The sequence below is a fragment of the Vulpes lagopus genome, chromosome 3 (genome assembly GCF_018345385.1).
Source record: "Vulpes lagopus strain Blue_001 chromosome 3, ASM1834538v1, whole genome shotgun sequence".
Classification (NCBI taxonomy): Eukaryota; Metazoa; Chordata; class Mammalia; order Carnivora; family Canidae; genus Vulpes; species Vulpes lagopus.
In genome coordinates, this window is record NC_054826.1 from 130454012 (window position 1) to 130474885 (window position 20874).

Here is a 20874-nt window from a genome sequence, read left to right on the forward strand (position 1 = left end):
GGGGCACGGGAGAGGGGGAGCAGCCACCATCGGGGCCGTGGGCCAGTGGCCAGGCCAGCCCCTGTCCCTGCTCAGACCATCCCCCAGCCCACATTCCCAGGGCCCGCTCCCTGCTCTTGGAGTGTGTGTCTCCCTTGCCTGTCTTGCTCCTTGGGCTTCCTGACAAGGGGCAACCTCTACCACTCCCATGCGGGTTATATCCTCCCTTGTGCTGCTGCCAGCAAGAAACCAACTGCACAGCTCAGAAAACAATCCATCATTTTGTCATAACATTTCCATTTCAAAGGCTTCCTTTCCAAGCATCTCTCTGGCCAAAGCTTCCTCTCATTAGCATGAGAAGAACTGGCAGGCAGTTGAGTGATAGGGGAGGGACAGGGACAGGAAACAGGACTCTGGGCTGAGGCCTCTGCCTGCGTGTGCACCGTGTGCACCGGGGCCAGGAGGGACGCTGGGCTGGCCACACGTGTGCCTGCGTGTGCATGTGCACGTGTGTGTGTATGTGTGTGTGCTCACCACATGTGTGCACGCTCGTGTCTTTGTGAACTCAAGTTTCTCAGAACTCATGATTCATGCTACCTGGTCATAGATTTGCCCGCTCATGTCACAAATCACAAGCCACCCTTGGGCGCTCACTCAGCCTCCAGGTGTGCCAGGAACTCCCCGGGGAGCTGAGGACTCAGAGAGGTCCAAGGCCCGTGCTTTCCAGCAGACGCTCGGCAGAGACCCATGTGCAAGTGAGTAACTCCAACAGGAGAAGCTGTTGTGAAGGTGCCTGCCGAGCAAGTCGGGAAGCCCAAAGAGAAGTCTGGTGGGGTGGAATGTCACCCAGGGGACACTTGAGCTGATCTTGAAGCATGGAGCAACTCACAGGTCAGGGAGAGCGGAAGGCGTAGCTGGGCAAGGGAGCAGCAGGCACAAGGGCCCGGAGGCTTGCGCCCAGGGGGTGGCGGTGGCCAGGGCAGCAGACAGCTGGGCAGACAGCGGCCTCCCTGACCCGGTTCTCCCGGGGAACACAGTGCAGGTGGGACAGCGGGCAGGGAGCAGCCCAGCCTCACGGGAACCTGAGCCAGCGTCACAGCCCCCCACGGGCCTCGCCTTGCCCCTTGTCACGGGCACATCCGCGGGCCAACAGCCCTTCCCAGGCCCCTGCATCACCTGGACGACCCCTCAGAGAGCTGAGCCTGGTGCAGAACCCACCCTGGGGCCCGTGCCCACCCCACCCCCACCCCCACCCCCACCCCTGCAGAACCTTAAAACTCCAGAGCCTGCTGGGCCACCTTCTCTCTCCCTCATTGTCCTTCCCCAGGGACAGCAAAGAATGGGGCATGTTCTGGGCTTAGCAACAGGAGGGAGAAGGTGCAGCGCAGGCCTGAATGCCGAGCAGGGGCGTGAGACCCAAGGGGAGGGAGAAGGCCGGCCGCAGGCAGCCCCTCTTGAGGCCCTCGCCGACCCATCGCCCACCCATCGCTGGTTCATTCAGTCGCTGGCTCCGTAACACTGGATGAGCACAGGCCACGAATTTGGCGCCCAAGATAGCAAGACGCAGAGTCGTCCTCGGGGAGCCCAGCCAGTGAGGGAAGTAGGTAGACAGGAACCCCTTGTGAGACCAGTAAGAGTCACTGAGATTTGCACGCAGCTGAGGTTTGCAGGACAAGTAAAAACTGGACAAAGGGGTTGGGGTGTGGAGAGCTCTGCGGGCAGGCGGCCTCTGCAGCCACGAGAAATTCCGGGAGGGGCTGCCTCACCTTGCGGCCTCCACGCTCTCGGGGCTCTCGGGTCGGGGAGTTCCACTGGTCAAGTGGGCCGGGGGGCTGTTGGCGGGGGCGCCCCTCGGTCCAAGTTTCCTATTTATCAAAGTCATCAAGTATAGACTTTCCGGAAATTTGGATGTTTAAAATGCAATTTGCTAAGTGTAAACCACAGAAATATGACACAATTTTTGTGAGCTTGTTTGGCACTTTTTTTAATCTACAAGAAGCCTAAAAATAATGAAAGTGGCCCAGTTCTGTCTCCTTCTTGGCAAACAGGCAGTATTGGTCTTGGATAAGAAAAGTGAGGCTTAGAGCAGTCACCCAAAGCCAGAACTTGTCCCCTGGCACCATGCTGTCCTCCTTGACCCTGTAAGACCCAAGCACCAAGGCCCTCGCTCTGAACCCCCTCCTGGAGCCGCTGCCCAGCTCACCCCAGGCTCCTCAGCTCACCTGAACCTGCAGCCTGAGTTCTTCCTCCTGCAGGCACTCCCACCCCCCCCACCCCACCCCACCCCCACAGCTTAGCCCGGCTCCTTGCCTACCCGAGGCCACTGGGGGCTCAGCCACAGACCCAGGAAGGCCCTGGGGACAGCACCTCCACTGCCCTGCGCCCCTCACCTTGTTTGTCTTTGCATACAGCCTAGAAGGACCCCAAGAGGAGCCTCCGGGCAGGGTTCCCCAGGACCCCCTCAGCAGCTTCTGCTGGAAGCTCCTCCCCCTCTTCTCTTCCTAAAGGACAATCTCCTTGGTCAAATGTCATGGCCAGATCTGTAGCTTCAAGCTCCTTCTCTGGGACTGCTGCTTACATGACTCACCTGCGCCCCAGCTGTTTGCAGGGCAAACGTGGTCAGGAAGGGGGGGTGGGGGCTAGGTATGAACCTGGTCCCAGCCACCTTTCCAAGCCTTCTGAGAGTTCAGCCACTATAAAGGTGTGACTTGAAGCCCAATCACAAAATTAGGGGCCAGACTGGCTGTTGTTTAGAAAACAGAAGCCTGATCAATTATGCTGGGAGACTGCCAAGGGCCGGGGCACAAAGGAAAAGGAAGGAGTGTCAAGGAAGCAAATGTGTGCAGCTCAGCTGAGCACTGTCCAGGGAGCCCGCCAAGGGGGTTCCAAGCACTGAAATCCCCACCCCCAAGAAGCTTGTTTGCTTGACCCCCATGGGGCCTCAAGGTAGCATACCTGGGACAACCTCTGAAATCCACCTGGCCCCCTCTGTTCTAACTCTCTGGTCTGCATTCCCCATGTGGCCTCTCCCCTTCGGAAAGAACTGCAGGGACCTGGGGGCAGGAGTGGTCTGTCCACTGACAGCGGTGGACTTAGGAGTCCTCCCTGAGCCCTAGAAGTCCCCTTGAGCGCTAGGGGTCCCCCTGAGCCCTAGGGGTCTCTACTGAGGACTAGGGGTCCCCCTGAGCACTAGGGGTCTTCACTGAGAGCTATAGGGTCCACCCTGAGCACTAAGGTCCTCGCTGAGCCCTAGGGGTCTTCATTGAGCCCTAGGGGGTCCTTCCCTCATTGAGCACTAGAGAGTCGTGGCTGGGCAATAGAGGTCCTCAGTGAGAGCTAGGGGTCCCCCCTGAGCACTAGGGGTCCCCGTTGAGCTCTAAGGGGTCCCCCCCCACCCAGCCCAGCGCTAAGGATTCCCCCTGAGAGCTAGGAGTCCTCACTGAGCCCTGGTTGCTGCTCTGAGTCACAGCCTCTGAGAGCCCTTGAAGGCGGATCTACCCAGCGGTGGAGCCACTCTCCATGTGCCGGGACTCAGGTTCGGGGCATCTAGGATTGAGGACGGAGCTCTCAGCTGTGGTTCTTCCACAAGGTTAATGGCAGCCTCAGGACCCTTAGGCCTTCCCAGATGCCTCCTGCCCATTCCACTGTGTTCTCCAAAATGCCCCGAAGCTCTTTCCTTAATAGACCTAGAGCTTTCCTCTCCCTGGGCCAACATTCTCTTCCCAGCCCCACACCCCAATGCCTTGCTCCCCAGGTACAAGCCTCAACCTGCCAAGGTCTCTCCTACTGCACCCTTTCCCCGAGAAAGATCTCGAGTGGGAGACCAGAAAGGCAAGTCTCGCTTTTACCTGACCTAAGCTTGAAGTGACCAATTCCCTTGCAAAAGTCTCCACCCACCAACGTTTCCCAGCCCCGTAGCCCCGCTGCGGTCAGAGCCGCGGTACAGTCAGTCCCCACCCTCATAACGGCGCAGGGCTTTGGCCCCACAGAAGCCACACTTTGCAGAGATATGGTATTTATTGAACCGTGTGCCTGAAAACCTGATCTATAAGTGCACACGTGTGTGTGTTTGTGCACGCACACATGCGTGTTTGGGATATGCATGCGTGGTCCATGGTCAGCAGTGCCATCAGATGGCCTTGGCCAGCCCCAGGCGGTTGTTAACTCTGTCAAAGACGCTGTAATACTCCCGGATGAAGACATCCCCCAGGATCCACAGCTGGGAATCGCCTTCACCCTGGAAGCCACTGGAGCAGAAGCCCATATCCTGGGAAAGGCGAGGCAGAGATGCAGCTAAGCCTGAGGCAGGTCACCGTGTCTGACGGTAGGCCTCCCCCTACCACACCCCACAGTCCCTCTCTCAGCTCGTATTTTCTTTCATCCTTGAAATCACCTTCCGAGGGAAGCAGACAAGGATCAGATTCATCCCACTCAAAAGATGAAGAAATTGATACTCAGAAAATCAAGTGACTTCATGCAAGGTTACTCAGTGGGGTCCCCTCACCCCACTCCTCCTCACTTGTCCTCTCTAGCACCCCCCTTCCACTCAGCACCTACTGCCCTGATGACCAGCCAGACCAGGCCCAGGGGCCTGAGGCCTTGCCCCTTGTGTGTACTCAGGGCTGGGTCAAAGCTGAGGCCAGTGGGTGAGGAGGGCTAAGGGCCGGGTCCCGAAGCCCAGGCTACCTACAAAAATCCTAGACAATGCTGCATGCTGCAGGCCATTGGGCTTAGAAGCTGGAGCGGTGGATGCAGTTCCCACAGGGAGCGGGCTGTGGTCCTGCCAACCCAACCCTCCCTCAGGCTGCGGGGCTCTCTACTTTCATTCTGCCCCGCTTCTCCCAGGATGGAGCTATATCGGCCGTGAGGGAGGCCCACTCAGAAGGGGATGAATGCACTTCCTCCATTTTCCCTTGGGGCCCCGCCACTTTACAACTGGCTGACGTGCCAGGAGAGTGGAGGGGTGCTAGGTGGACCCAGGCTTCTTCTCCTGAGAACTCCTACCTGGCTGGTGTAGGCAGACGGGGGCAGTGGGTACTTTCTGCCGTGGATCTCAAAGACCACCGAAGGCATGCTGCCCAGGTTCCCGCAGTTGATGTCAAACTAGACCAGAAGGAGGTCATCTTAGATGGACGGTGGATCTGATGGGGCTGGGTGAGGCCAGAGAAGGGCCAACCCAGGACCCCTTCCTCTGCACTGGAGCCAAGGGGTGGGAGGGCCTGCCCACTCAGAGGACTCTAGGGAGACCCCCAGGCCTCAGAAGAGTTACACTGAGAGGGACCTGCTGTCAGCCAGTGCAGGAACACACCCCAGCTTGAGATAAAGGAGGATGGGCCTCCGAGTTTTCTCCAGGCTCAGCCAGACCTCCCCAGGACCCTGGAGCACTTAGCTGTCAGGGAGGAGGCAAGGAGACCCGTGGGTAGAGGAGGAGTAAGGGGGTATAGCAGAGTCAGGGATGCACGATCCTCCTGGGGGACGGGAGGCCAGACCTCGGCCTCTGCATGAGACACGAGAGCTCTGACAGCAATGATGTGCCAAGCTAGAAGACCACTGTGAAGGCCTCCTGAGAAATCTCAGCCCCTCCAGGGAAATGGGCCAGGCCTCACCATCCCATATTGGTCCTGTGTGGCTCCAATGGCTGACTGGATGTTGAGGATGTCGCTGTTGGGCCCAACCAGCATGGAGGTGCCTGTGTCCAGGATGGCCTGACAGCCACCATCACAGGCCACCACCACGCCATTGACAGTAACACTGCAGAGTGGAAACAGGACAGCTTCACAGTGCGTCCAGCATGCAGCCTGCCCTCCCTGGCCCCCCCATCCTCCCCCGCCAGGATCCTCAGGCAGGGAGAAAAGGCTGGACCTTTCCCTTGGGCTCCTTCCTAGAGTCCCCAAAACTTGCTGAGCTCAGAGAAAAGACCTAAAACCATTTACTTACAAGTCAGTGGCTAAATCAAGGCTGTCCCACCTTCCATGGGACAGAAACTTCAATAGAACAGCAAAGTCATGGGTACTTGGGTGGTGGCACAGGCCATTTAAACATCTGACTCTTGGTTTCAGCTCGGGTTGTGATCTTGGGATCGAGCCCTGAGTTGGGCTCCGTGCTGGGCAAGGAGTCTGTTTAAGAGACCCTGCCCCTCCCCCAGCTCACTCCTCAAATAAATAAATAAATCTTTTTTTAAAACCCAGCAAAGTTGTGTGCACTAAGGGGTGAAATGAGTACTTACAAACAATTTTTCAAATACAATTTTGGATACAGAGAAAACCAAGTACAGACCGAGATATGATAATGTAAACAAGAATCAGCAAAACCCACAGAAAATAGAAACAGAATTACATGGTCTCCAGATATTGGCACTGATTGGCCCTAGTTGCCTAAAGATCTGGCTTCAAGTCCTCTCCCTGCCATTCACTTGCTGCAGGTCTTGGGCGAGTCACCAACCTGCCCGGACTCGGGCTTCTCAGACATAAGACGGGTATGCTAGCAACTCTTTCCTTGACTTCCTCGATGGTCACGAGGTTCAGACTTGATGTTAGTAAATTATAAAGTGAGGATACTAGTGTGGCACCCACCCCCTAGGGTTTCAGTGAGGAATGAACGAGAACAGCCCAGATATCAGTCATCACAATGCCTTCAGGCAGTAGGGCCTGGTCAGTACCGGGCTCCTATTAGCAGAGCAGCAGGAAACGTCCCAGTGTCAGCGTCCTCACTGACAAAGGTCACTGGCCTTGGAAGTGTCTAACTCTGAGTTGATGTGACAGGCTCATGAGCTCCCAGGCTCACGGGCTGATCCCGGGCCCTCGCAGCCCCCCACCCGGAGGCGGCTGCAGCGCACTCACCTGTCCACGGTGAACTGCCAGTACTCCTCCACGGTCACAGGCACCCAGTGCAGGGCACCTGTGTAGTAGGTCGGGTCGATGGCTCCCAGCGTCAGCATGCTCCCCTGGCCATTCCTGAAACCAAGGAAAGGCGTGTTGCAGCATTCTGACCCCCCGGCTTGGCGAGGCTGCCCTGTCGCACCCGCGGGCCTAGCACACGCTGTCCTCCCTGCCTCACCTGGATCGCCACCCCGAGCCTCAGCGAAGCTTCCCCCGCCACCCAGCACGCCCACCCCCGTTAGACTGGGCTCCCCTGTCACCGCCAAGCCTTCCCTGAGCCCCGACCTGCCCTCATCCCTAAGCATAATTGTGTAATTGCGTGTCGTCTGCCTCGCCTGCTAGACAGTGGACTCCCAGTCTGCCTTGTTTGCTGACGAAGCCCCGTCTCCTGGCGCAGCACCTGCACAGTCACCCCCACCAACACTTTGGGAATGAACGCATGAGTGTACCAAGTGCCCCCTTGCCTGGGTTCCCCTGACCTCGGTTCCCCAGCACCCTCCTTCCCCTGAGGGCAGCACGCTTCTCTCTATCCTGCACCTGCCCCTCTGTTCAGCTGAGCTACACCATCACGGGGCAGGAGGAGAGGGGAGGGAAAAAAAAAAGAGGAAAGGGAAGGGAGCTCTGGGCTCCAGGTGTGACTTAGGCACCAGTTCAGGGTGATGTCTCCCCCGGGCCTGTTTCCCGTGTGGTGAGTGGGGAGGTCCGACTCCTTCGGAGCCTAAGAGTCTGTGAATCTCAGTGATGTCCACAATGACTAAGGAGGCCCAGCCCCTTGGGAGAAAAGATGGTAAACGTCCCCACGCAGAGATGGAGTCAGGCTTCACGCTTCAAGTGCCAGAAGTCAAAGTCAGATGTGGGTCGCTGGATTCTGGCTGCAGCAGGGGCTCCGCTGGGGGCTTTGGACAAGGCATTGGGTCTGGAACCCTGGGAGGCTCAGTCGGTTAAGCGTCTGCCTTCAGCTCAGGTCATGATCCCAGGGTGCTGGGATGGAGCCCCGTGTCAGGCTCTCTGCTCAGTGGGGAGGCTGCTTCTCCCTCTACCCTTCTCCTCTGTTTATGATCTCTCTCTTTTTCTCTCTCTCTCAAATAAATAAATAAAATCTTTAAAAAAAAAAAAAAAAAAAGTTGGGTCTGCCTGGAAACAAGGAGAGGTTTGCTTGGGTTCTGGCCAGCAGGCTTGAGTTGCAATGTCCCAAAGGGGCTGATATCCCTCAGACCTTTCCAGGCCGTGGAAGTCTGCCCTGGCTGGGGATAGCTCCTACCTGGACAAATACACAGAGAACAGGTCTTGGGCCACCAGGTGATTCTGCATCATGTTGTCAAACACAGGCACTGAGTACGGGGAGGCGAGAGAGGGGTAGGCCAGCCCCAGGATGCCATCGAACTCAGAGTAGGTAAAGACGCTGCCAGGCTCCTGAGTGCTCAGGCCCACAGTCTGCTGGGGGTCCACGATGCTGGAGACCTGCAAGGGACGCAAGAGAAGCAGAGTGACCTCCTTGGGCCAGAGGCAGGAAGATCCCGGGGCAGGCCAGTATCCGGGTCAGCCCCTGGGGCCCAGCCCCTGGGGAGCTCAAGAGAGAAAACCCTTGTTTCCCAGCCCTGCTCTGTGGTTTTGAGTCCAGTTTTGAGAGGACCCAGGGAAGGGTGAAGACAGCAGTGCTCAAGGTACAGAAGTTGGTGGGTGAGCCCAAAGAACGGGGTGGGGTGAGGGATGCTCTGAGGCCCCCTGCCAGCCTGCGGCCCCCTCGGCAGTGGCACGGGAGCCCTTGGCCAGCAAAGAGCTGTGGGCAGCACCGCGGACAGAAAGAACATACACGCACTTTGCATCTAAGAGCCCTGGCTATGTGTCCTTGCTCTGTCCTGTGCTGCCTGTGTGACCCTGAACGAGCACCTCTCTGAGCCTCAATCTCCTCACCTGTTAAATGAAATAATAGCACCTGCATCTGACAGCAGTGTTGGCCTCTGTTTCACTAATGCGGAACCTGTATCGAGCACTTACTAAATGTTTGGCCGTTGGACGTTAATGGCATGATGCTAAGGAAGTGCTGCCTCCACATCTCCTGTTAATCTGCCCTCGGCCTGGGAAGGCCGATGTGCCCACCAGGCCATTCTGAGCCTGCTTCCACCTGGCCCCTTATAACCAAACCGTCCCCCACACAGGCAGCCAAAGTGATCTTTGAAAATGGGCGTCCAGTCACGTCACCCCTTGCTACGACCCTCCACAGCCTCCCACCCCACCCCCCACCAGTGTCCTAGAGCGCCCTCACCTTCTGATCCTGCTTCTCACCCCTCATCTCGGGCTTCTGACCCCTTGCTCACTCTCCCCCACCCCCGTCAACCTTTCCCCTCCTCCCATGCCCCGACTTGGCCTCATTGCCGTGTGGGCCCGCTAAGGGGGGCCAGACCCCCATGGCTCTCTCCCCCATCCCCTGCCCAAGGTGGGCAAATGAGGGCCACCCAGTGCACCATGGCTCAGGCAGGGGATTCGCCTTCCCAGGCCCTGTCTGCTGGGCCACCTCAGCCAGTGGTCTGGGACCTCCACGGTCTGGTGCTGACCCCTGGGGAGGCCTGAGGTGGGTGGGCACCTGCTTTGCCAACGGAAGAGGCTGAGGAGAGGGCTGTCAGTCGAGAAGAGCTGTGTCCCTTTGGGCTCAAAGCAAAAGAGCCTTCAGCCAGACCCAGGAAGAACTCAAGGAAGATAGAGGTGATAAGCACCAGGGGATGCTGCTTGGCTCTTAAGATAATGGCTGAGGAAGGAAAGCAGAAAGCTCATGTGTACTGAGCACTGACTATGTGCCTGTCCCTGTGTTGACTACTTTAGAAGCCACAGAGCGGCAGAAGGGAGAGGAAGCCTTGCTCAGGGGCCACAGACGCTCCCTGACATGAAAGATGCCACTCGATGGCCCATCTGGGGCGAAGGAGTGAGGTCAAGCCAAGAGCATTGCTCAGAGAGTCGGAAGCATAGGTCTGTCACAGAGCGCCCAGCACCGCTGTGTAACTTGGGGACTTTGGGGAAGTTACCAACTCCTGGGATCTTCAATTTCCTCATCTGCACAATGGGGAAAACTACCTCCCTGAGAACTAATTTACAATGAGGTCACACATATGACACCAAAGCGTTCGGTGCTGGCGCGGGCTCGGGATTCTGAACGGACCATGGCAAGGACAGATGACAAAGGATGGGGAAGATGGAAACTGGGCACAGAGAAGCCTCTCGGGGGGACTGTGATGGCTGGCATGGGGAGAGGAGGGAGGAGAAGAGGGTGGATGAGATCCCTCCCAGCATCCCTACCCACCAGGCCCCCCAGTCAGGGAGGGACAGGACCCAAAGGGCTTCTCAGCCCCAGCTGGGGAGCAGCTGGCCAGAGCCTGCGTGTCTGGGTGGCCCAGAGCAGCTAGTGGGGAAGGAAGGGTGAGCGCCGGCTGGCCCAAAGCCCCACTCACAGTGACGGTATCAAGGCCCAGAAAGCCCTGCATGCTGCCCGTGCCGTACTGGATGGACAAGGGGCTCGTTCAGGTTCTGGAAGGTGGAGGACTTGGCTGGGTCGAAGCGGTGATGGCTTTCTGAAACACAGACCCAGTGTTAGCGAGGCCCATAGTCTCCTTGCCCCTGACAGTGCCGGCCAGGGCTGAGACCTCACTAGGCCTTGTAAGAATATGGTCTAAATACCAACCCTTCCTGCTGTAAATAAGCAACACATTCTCTCTTGATCCCCCACGTTTAGTAAAGAAAATTATTCTTTGCTGCTCAGCCCACCTCTCTGAACCCAGTGCTACCTGTGTAGCTGCCAAACAAAACAAGAAAGAAAACAAGCTGTCCCTGTGGTTTCCATAGACATTTTACTCTTACCAGCTCTGTAACCTTAGGCAAGAGCCTTTTCTTCTCTCAACTTTGCTTCCTTCTCTGGTAAAGGGAGATAAAAAGAGCACCAATCTCCCAGGATTATTGAAGAAATCAATTATTCATAAGCATCAAATAAAATCATTTACATGTATTGAACATCGACTCATCATTAGTAACAGATCCTGGCCCTCTATTCCCCCAGCACCCGCTGGCATACCATACGTAGTCCCATTTTATAGGAAGGAAACCCAAAGACCCAGGAGGGTCAGCTGCTTGCCTGGGCTCCTCATAAAGACTCAATAAGTAAATACCAGGGCGCCTGGGTGGCTCAGTCGATTGAGCATCTGCTTGGGCTCAGGCCATGACCTGGAGTCCCTGGGCTCCAGCCCCACGGCAGGCGGCGGGCTCTCTGCTCAGTGGGGAGTCTGCTTCTCCCTCTCCCTCTGTCCCCTCTCCCCTGCTCGCTTGTGCTCTGTTCTTTCTCTTGTACTCTCTCTCTTTCTCAAATGAATAAAATAAATAAATAAATAAATAAATAGCCTAAGTGCTCCTAATTTCTAGCTGGTGCTTTATGCATTAAGCACCTGATTTGCACCCCTTCTCCATCTGTGGGCAGTTGGAAGGGGTGAGTGAGGAGATGGGACACAATCAGGAGGCTGGAAATGTCAAAGCAAGCTCTCCTGTACCCACATTCTCCCCAGCACCCCACAACTCGAGTGGTGGCCAGAATGCAAGCAAAGCCTCTCCCTGTTTCCAGCAAACCCAACGCCTTGTCCAAAGCCCCCAGTGGAGCCCCTGCTGCAGCCAGAATCCAGCGACCCACATCTGACTTTGGCTTCTGGCACTTGAAGCGTGAAGCCTGACCCCATCTCTGCGTGGGACGTTTACCATCCTTTCTCCAAAGGTGCCGGGCCTCCTTAGTCATTGTGGACATCACTGAGATTCACGGACTCTTAGGCTCCTAGGGAGCTCGACCTCCCCCCTCACCACACGGGCTGCAGAGTCCCGGGCTCCGGGCCTGGGGGCTGCCAGGGAGCTCACTCACGGCAAGCAGTACTCTTGCAGTAGACAGAGGGCACCCAGAGGTCGGAGGAGCCAGTGTCAAACACCACAGTGAATTCCTGGGGTGGGGTCCCGATGGAGATCCTCCCGAAGTACTGACACTGGGGACAGATAGCAGTGGGGCGGGTGGGAAGGACAGCAAAGGGATAAGGATCAATGCTTGGCACGGAGCAAAGGAGAAGGGGGGGAATGAGGATCGCTGGGGAGGGTCCTCCCAACCCCCCCCCACCCCACCACCCGGGGCTTCCGACCCGCTGCGCTTGCCCGCCCCTCCCACAAGCACTACAACCACGGCTGTCTCAGCCTCAGAGGCAGACATTAGATCAAAACATAAGCCCTTCCTGGTAGGAAGACTGGTACCCCACCCCCAGCCCCTGGCAGGGACTCAGAGATGGGGCACCAGCGAGGTACAGACCCCAAGTCCTGACCCAACCTGTCCCTACCATGCCTCCCCATGTCAGAACTAGGGCTGGGGCGGGGGTGAGCATGACCTAGATGAGGGAAGGAGCACAGGAGAGACAAGGCTGCCTGTCTACTGCGAGAGTGACAGATGAGGGGGCGACAGGCTCCAGAGAGGAAGAGGCCACATCCCTGACGGGTCCTGGGTGGCCGCAGATGGGCACTGGTGCCCCATCCCTGCTGAGCCCAGACTAAGACATGGGTCCCCCGGGCTGGGAAAGCCAGGCATGTGGTGCACAGGGGAGCAGATTATGTGCCCCCAGGGACGTCGTCTGCAGGTCACCTGAGCTCAGACCCTGCTGGCGGTGACATTCAGAGCCTTGCCTTTGCTGGGTCTGCTGGCCCAGTGCAGAGCTGCCTGAGGGGCATGGGGGTGGCCTCCACAGCCCACGGGGCTCCATGAATCCTAGAAGAGGAAAGAGGCAGGGGCCGGGGGGTCCCCCTCACACAGAGAGAGCAGAGCCACTTACGTCCAGGTAGTTGGCCAAGGGCTCGCTGGCCACCTTCTCTAAATTTGAGTACTTCCTGCTGATGGCATACGGGTGTTTCTTCAGGAAGTCCTCTAGGAGCCCATGCTCCTTCAGGGCCTTTCTCAGCGACTTGCCTTTGTGCAGAGGGACCCTGAGGAGACAGGGAAGAGTTCATGATGCTGGTGGGCTTCTCCTCAGGGCTGCCCGGCCTCCGAGAAGTGCCCAGAAGTGCCGCAATTCCGGGCTCCCCCTTACTAACCACAATGCGCTCTGACAGTCCCTAGTCCTTTCTCTTTTCATTAAGTTGGTGGAGATTTAATTTAATTGATAGCCTACTAATGAGTTTTGCAACTCCGAGGTCTGAGAGATACAATAGCATTCCTTCAGGTCTCTGAATCCTTGCAGCCTGCCTCCTGCAGGCCGGACACCGGACACCGTGTGGGCACAGGGGTACGGTGTCTGCCGTCTGGGAGCACGTGGCCTGGAGAGGGGTGGCGTCCCCCCGACGCTGCTCCATGCTGTGGAAACGCTCCCTCCTTGTGGCCCCTGTGACCGGCTCTCTGGGTAGCGTGGAAATTCTTCAAAGGGTCTCAGGACAGAGTGCTGGTCCTCGGGAGCTTCTAACAGAGTTTAGATGTTGGACGGTGGAAGCAAATCAAGGGAAGAGAATCGAGAGGGAAACCAGCGGAGGCTTTCTGGATCCGGCTCTGTAGGCTGTGGCACCCTGGGTAGCCCCCCAAAGCCCTCTGAGCTCCAGCTTCACCTCTGCAAAATGGGCAACCTCCTTCCTTTCCAGCCACTCTCCAGCCCTGCTTTTGACCAAGCTTGTAGCTTCACCTCTCTGGCGCCTAGCGCCCCCTTCTGTAGGTTGAAGGAATGTAGGCTGCCAATCCCGCACGACCCCCCAGTTCCAAGGGCCACGGGGTCCTCCTCCTCCGTGGGGCTGACTGAAGGACAAGTGGAGACCGCAGCTATGAACGTGCTTGGAGAGCGATCAAATGGCAGCAGCTGTAAGACCCTCAAAGAACATGGGTGTTCTTGTGGGGTTCACACCCCAGACGGGTCCCCTATGGAGAAGCCCTGCGTGTGATTTATGGGCTCTCCTCTGGTGCCTTTCTTCCCCAGCCCTCAAGTGTGACTTCAGCCAGGACCCAACAGAAATAAAAGGTCCTTGAGACATTTGCCAGCCTTTGTCTCTGATGATAGAAGACACAAGCCAGAAAGGAAGGAGACTCCCAGAACCAATCCTACAGCCACCCTTTCCTGTGTCCCCGTGTCCAGGCCCCTCTGTGTTCTGCTTGCTTGGCTCCTGCTCCTGCTCAGCTCAGGATCCACTCGTGGGATGCCTGGGACTCCCACAGAGGTAGCCGCCTCTCCGCCTCGCTGCTGTGTCCAGCACAGGGCACCAGGGAGCCTCCCTCAGAGGGATGCTGGCCCACTTCCAGCCAAGAGCCAGGAAGTCCCATCACCATGGAAACCGTGCTCCTCTGGTGCTGCCCTCAGTCCCTGCACTGAGACTGGCACCCAATGCCTGGCACTCAACAGAACTTCACTTTCAAGACTGTAAGGAGCTCTGACTGGTCAAAGACACCCTGGTCCCTTTTGAGGGATCCAGCTTCCCAGGGATGGATTCAGGTATCTCCAGGCTCAGGGCTTGAGGAGCCACTAGGGCTCGAGCCTGGGAACGGGAAATAGCATGATTTTGTGGCAAGAGCATAGGTCCCCTTGGGACCAAGACCTAACTCCTCCAGCATGAACCATGGGCCTTGGGCAGCTCAGGGACCCTCCCTAAACAACAGCTTCCTCATCTGGAAAATGCAAACAATAATGTCTACCTAATCCAGGAGGATTAGTGGCAACTAGTAGCAAGCAGCTCCAGAAATATCAGTTACGGGGTGCCTGGCTGAGTCAGTCGGCAGAGGATGTGACTCTTGATCTCTGGGTAGTGAGTTCGAGCCCCATGATGGGTATAGAGATTACTTTTTTAAAAAATCATTTAAAAAATTATGAAAAAAGGAAATATCAGTTATTAATTTTGGAGTAGAAATTGGGAATCTCACCCAGAGAACTTTATTTTGGTTGAGAAACACATACATAGCTCTTATCATGTGCTAAGCACTGTGCAAAGCATTTTACAGACACCCACTCGTGCACTCCTCAGGACTAGCCTGTAAGATGGATGCTTTCTGTTATCCTAATTTCACAGTGGAAGAGGAAACAGGGCACAGATAGTCAGGTTAGTGATGCAGCTGGGGATCAAACCACAGGCAGTTTGACTCTAGAAGCCATGCCCTTAATATCCCAGGCTGCCCATCTGACCCTGTGTTCTTGTTCACCGCCCCCGCCCCCCTGCAGTGGCAGGAGCACACTTAGAGGGAAAGGTCCCAAATGCAAAGGCAGGATTGACAGAGTGCGTTTCCTGGGGACCTGCAGCATGCATGGCTTCTGAAGATTCCGTGGGGGTGACTGTGGGAGGCCAGGAGAGAGACCCACCCAGAGCAGGTGCGAGTGATGCCCTTTCCCTCCCCTGGGGCCTGACACCCACCTGGTGACCCCACTGCCCTGGGAGAGGGCGAGGACTGCAAGTAGCACCACGAGACACCTCATCCTGGACACCGCGGGCTGGCCACTGCTGGAGCCAGTACTCATCCCCACAGCTTTTTATAGAGAGTACAGGGTTCTCTCTGGCTGGAAGCCCGGGCTGCAGAGATGACCCCCTGACTTGGGGCTGCTCCGCAAACACATTAAGATAGCAGCCAGAGTACCCAATACCCGCTGTGATAAGGGCCACAAAGTCCACCACTGCAAGGACTTCAAAGCTGAAGGGTACACGTGCTTGATCTTTAGGCTGAGAAATGTCACATAGGCCTCCCTGACCTGATTTCCCCTCCAGACATGTCTACTTGAGGTAACGCAGTGGGATCACCACCAGAAACCTGTCTCATGTTCCACCTTAGGGTCTGTAACGAGGTCTCTTCGCAGCAGACCCTCCTCCTACCTTAGCTGCCTCTCCTCCCTGGGCCTGAACTCCCAGGAAGCCAGCAGCCTACCCTGTCCAGGGATCTCCAGCTCAGTCCGCCCAGCCCCACATGCCAGGGAGCAGTCAGTCTACTCCCAAGGCAGAGTGCTCCTTCAATCTGTCACCCCAGGCTAAGAGACCTTAGCAAGCCCAAGACCGCTGCACTGTGCAGGCTGTGTCCCCTGGTTCCATGTGAGAAGGGTGTTGGGAAGGTGAGGGGTAGATGCTGGATCCCAGGAGCTGCTGCATGGGGCTGCTGGCAAGGGTGAAGAGGGAAGGCAGACGTGTGCCACACACACGGAGGGAGGAAGAGATACTGTGGTGATCAGATTTAGGCAGCAGATGAGGCCAAGAGCGGGCACCCTAGTCCCACACAGACGTCTAAGATGAGCTTCTCAGAGCGCACATGCAGGACTTTGTGATGAGCATAGCACCCCGCCCCCACCCCAGAGAGAATTAGGGCAAAAAGGGACACAAAGACTCAGCCACAGAAGGGGTGGAGAGGGAAGGCTGTGAACTGGAAAGTCAGGATCAAAGCAGGAACATGTAGGGGCTCTGGGGCCACAGGTGTGCAGGAGCCTGTGGTGCCGACACCCTGCAGGACAGTCGTCCGGGCAGGCTTGGTAGCCAACGAGGCAGGCATGCAGTGGGCCCGGGACACAGGGCACGCTGAGAGGGACAGCCCCAGAATGTCCCGTGTTTGACTAGAGGGCTTCGGGAGGCCCAGCAGCAGGGGAACTGAGAGCTTGATGGCGGGAGTAAGGAAGACAGCCAGCTGTGAGCCTTCCCTTGGCAAGGCCCTGCCCAGCCACCCACATCCCTCCTCAAAGGCTTGTGTGTCCTGCCCAGCGGCCCTGCATCTGGGTGGTCTTCCCTCCCCCACACCAGCACGGAGCAGGAGAGCAGGACGCCTAGGAGATGATCACTAAATGCTTGGTTAAGCAAACGAGCTCGTGAATGGTCTTCCCACCCCTCTTCCCACCCCTTCCCATGGCCCTCCCACAGCAGGGCCATGCCTTTCTTAGGAGCTGCAGATGACGAGATGGAGACTCGGAGAGGTGGATGGACTTGCCCCTGAAGAAGTTTAAATGGCCACAAGACCCCTGGTCTGTCACACTCCACACGGCCCCACAGGGCCCGGCATACTATGGGAATTTCACGAGTTTGCAATAGCAAGTCTGGAGCAGGTCTGCTTCTAGCTCACTCCTGCCGACCCCTGCAGACCCCTGGGGACAGCCGTGCCTGTGCACGATATCTGGGGCGGGACCCTCTGGGGTCAACAACACCAGCATTGTGGTACCCTGCTCCATACCACCCGGGGCCCAGCCCCACCCAGCAGCTCAGGGCCCGGGGAATCAGGCTCAGCCATCTGTCTCACTGGAAGGTGACCCTCAAAGCCAAAAACTAAAGATCCCTTAGCCCTGGTTGCTCTGTATTTACTCACGAGATTGACATCATTCTAACAGCATTCACGTGCATGCTATCGGGAGCGCTGCCCCAGATTGCACAGAGCATTGGAACTGCTTATCCACGGGTGCAGGCCAAGAATCACAAAAAGCTTTTAGAAAAAACTATGATAAGATTTCATCACTGGCTACCCAGTACCAGGCGAGGACAACTTCCCTTGGTCTAGATTCTTTGTGCCTGGGGACGGACTCACAAAAATGGCAAAACAAAATCAGGGCCTGGGGACAAGCTATCCTGGGTAACCTCCTGTGATCTCCACTCAGACATAAGCAGCAACAAAGTCAGTTCAACTCAGTATCTTGAGCATCTTCTACGTGCTCACAATGGCCACAGAGGTATGGAGCTGGTGTCATCTCCACCAAAGGGACATACATCTCCCCCTGCAAGCAGCCAGTTGACAGGGGAGCGTGGTTTCTGGAAAGTACAGATGTGACAATCCTGGGCTTCAATCCTGGGCCTGCCATGTGGTGGTGTGGCCTTGAGCAAGTCCCTTTATTTCTTGGCGCCTCAGTTTCCTTTTCTGATACTGAGATGTTCATGTTAGGATCAAAGACAGACAGTCCATGTGTTGGGACTTCTGTGAGTCATAAATGACTGCTGTTACGTGACCTTGGCCAAGTCACTCCCAGCCTCGAATGTGCAGGTCACAAGCTCATGGAGCAGGTCTGACTCTCAGGTATGTACAAAGCATCAGTTCTTTTCCTGTTAGAGAAATCAACTGAATTTCTGCGTTGTCCCTCCAGGCGGAGGGGGCAAATTAATCAGTCATTTTTGCATAGTCCTGCAGAGGTGCCTCGGCACACATGACTCCCCAGCATGCCAAGTTTCCAGGACGTGCCCGGTGGTCTTTCCTCACCCCTGCCTGGGCCCCTGCTGCCTCCATGCCACGCCTGGGCCAGTCTAGCCTTATGGAGGCGGACTCATACTCCCTGAGACAGGCCACACAGTCACTCCTCTCTGGTCTTGCCACCCCTCTGGGCCACCACCCGGAGCAGGTCCCAGGTCCTCGCCACTCAGGACCCGCCTGTCTCCCCGACCTCTTCCTTCTACACCCTGCGAGGAGCCCTGAGTTCCCCTAAAGCCCTAGGCTTCAGGCAACGACATCCTAACCTGGAAGTCCTACAGGTCGCCTCTGCTTTCTTTTCTTTTTTTTTTTTTTCCGCCTCTGCTTTCTGCTCTCAGTACATCTTCACAGAGGCAAAAAAAAAAAAAAGAAAGAAAAGAAAGAAAAGAAAAGAAAAAAGGAGCAGTGTTGGCTTTTTCTCTCCTGAGGAAAAGAGAAAGGAGAAAATGAGAGGATTTTTTTTTTAAGATTTTATTTATTTATTCATGAGAGACACAGAGAGAAAGGCAGAGACACAGGCAGAGGGAGAAGCAGACTCCCTGCAGGGAACCCGATTGGGACTTGATCCCAGGACCCCGGGATCATGCCCTGGGCTGAAGGGAGATGCTCAACCGCTGAGCCACCCGGGTACCTCAATGAGAGAATTTTTAAAAAATCATTAATCAGTATCTCCAACCAAATATCATTCAGCCATACTACTATAACAGGTATCATGTGATTACCTAGTGCCAGACACTATGTGTCAGCCCTTTAAAATGCCTCCACAGATGAGTGGGCAGGAGCTTAGGAAAGCTCACTGACCTTCCAAGTCACTCAGGTGATAACAAATGGATCTGAGATGCAAAATTGGGTCTTGATTCTTGACTGCACAGGCTCTCAGTTGAACACATGACTCTCATAGCACCAAAGCTCTGCACATCAGCAAAGAGGGTCACACTGTGTCCACACTTGACAAGTCTCAGGCTGAAGATGAAGGGGTCTTGGGGTCATTAATGCAGGACTCAGGGACAGCAAAGGCTCAACTGGGAGCGACCTTGAGAGGGTAGAGACCTGGAAAATGCATCAGAAGGCTGCCCTGCCCATTTGTAAAATCTCCCCACCCTTCTCCCTTCCTGCCTCCAAGTGATCTCTATGAATGATATACTGGCCTGTCCACCACCCTGGTCAGCAGAACTTTTGGGGAAGAATAGCTCCCAGCTTCCAAAATTCACTCTACTAGTTCACAGTAGACACCCTAAGCCATGGAAACCTGTGTCCAACGCATCATGGAATTGCCAGGTCCTCATGGGAGAAGGGTAGGGAGGGGATCCTGCCCTGCACACGAGAGAGCACATTATTAGTTATGGGAAACCGCAATGGGCAAGCCCATCTAGCCTCCCAAAAGGGGCTGGAAGGAAAAGGAACGAGTCAAGGTGGTCCCCACAGTGCTGGTGCAGGACTGGGCACTCGGCCAAATCCCATCTCTAGATCACTGTGTCCCGCATCTTGAAACCATATTTTGCTTTATAAATACAGTTTTAAGGAATCACTAGGTATTTAGGGAGGAGGACATGATCAAAATTTTAAGTAATAGTATTGTATTGATGTCAATTCGTTGGCTTTGATATTTGTACTGATTCTTATTTTAATAATTATAAGAAAATGTCCTTGATCTGGGGGACATACTGAAGTAAAGGAGTATTGTGTCTGTAAGTTCTAACAGAGTTTCTAACAGATCGGAAAATATACAGAGAGAGAGAAGAGAATAAAGCAAATGTGGTGAGGTGTCAACATTTGTGGTGTCTGGGGGAAGGTATGCAGGAATTCTTTGTACTGTTTCTGTATGTTGGAAATTATTGCTAAATAAAAGGATTTTTTTAATGGCGATTACTCACACAACCTCCCCAAAGAAAGTCCATATTTATCAGTTTGACACTTGTCATCCAGCACTTCCAGAAGGAAGAGGATGGAAACCAAACAGCATCAGAACCAGCTACTCAAGCAGCCCAGGGCCCTGCTCCAGGGAAAGCCCTTCAGCTGAGGCTGCGGGGACATGGGGGCACAGCCAGCCCTAAATCCCATCCCGGGCTGTTTTTAACTGGAAAGGTGCAAAGATGAAGAAAGTAGAATGGGAGATAGGAAGAATGGGATGGGAAGGTTCTCTGGTAGAAATCAGGGCTTTCCCAATGGTGTCTGCACCTCCCCATGGTGCCCATGCATCATGACCGAGCAAGGTGGTGCTCAAATGGGACACTGAACGTGGACCTGGGGACCACAAGGCCACTGCAGGACAATGAAACAGAATCACAGTGTCACGTATCATGAGACCATGAATGTTTTGCCTTATAAATACAGTTTTAAGGAATCACTAAATAGTTGGGGAGGAGGACATGATGAAAATTTCAATTTCAAAAACTTTATGACATTGGATTCTGCAATGATTGCTTGTATACGACACCAAAAGCGTAGGCAACAAAAGAAACAAAATAGGTATGTTAGACTCCGCCAAAACTAAAAACTTGTGCATCAAAGGGCACTGGTAGAGTCACTACTGGTAGTGTCACTACCAGTCTACTGGTAGAGTGACAACGCAACTCACAAGATGGGAGAAAATATCTGCAAATCAAATATCTGATAAGGGCCTCATAGCTGCAATATACAAAGAGTTCCTTAAAAAAAAAAAAACAAAGAGTTCCTACAAGTGAACAACACACATGCAAAACAAGTAGTCCAATTACAAAAGGGGCAAAGGACTTAAATAGACATTTCTTCAAAGAATATGTACTGATGGTCAACAGGCACATGAAAAGATGCTCAATGTCATTCTTCACTTGGGAAATGCAGATCAGACCACTATGAAATATCTGCTCACAC

General features: G+C 55.2%; 1 protein-coding gene across 1 annotated transcript; it reads right to left on the reverse strand.

Annotated features, from left to right (window-relative positions):
* Positions 1–4108: 4108 nt before the first annotated feature.
* LOC121488227 (chymosin-like) lies at positions 4109–15298 on the reverse strand. The gene is given in 10 exon segments (XM_041750634.1): positions 4109–4246; positions 4984–5082; positions 5586–5730; positions 6819–6932; positions 8119–8318; positions 10301–10363; positions 10365–10420; positions 11746–11863; positions 12692–12842; positions 15237–15298. Coding segments are annotated over 10 exon segments (1146 nt in total).
* Between the last annotated feature and the right edge of the window lie 5576 nt (positions 15299–20874).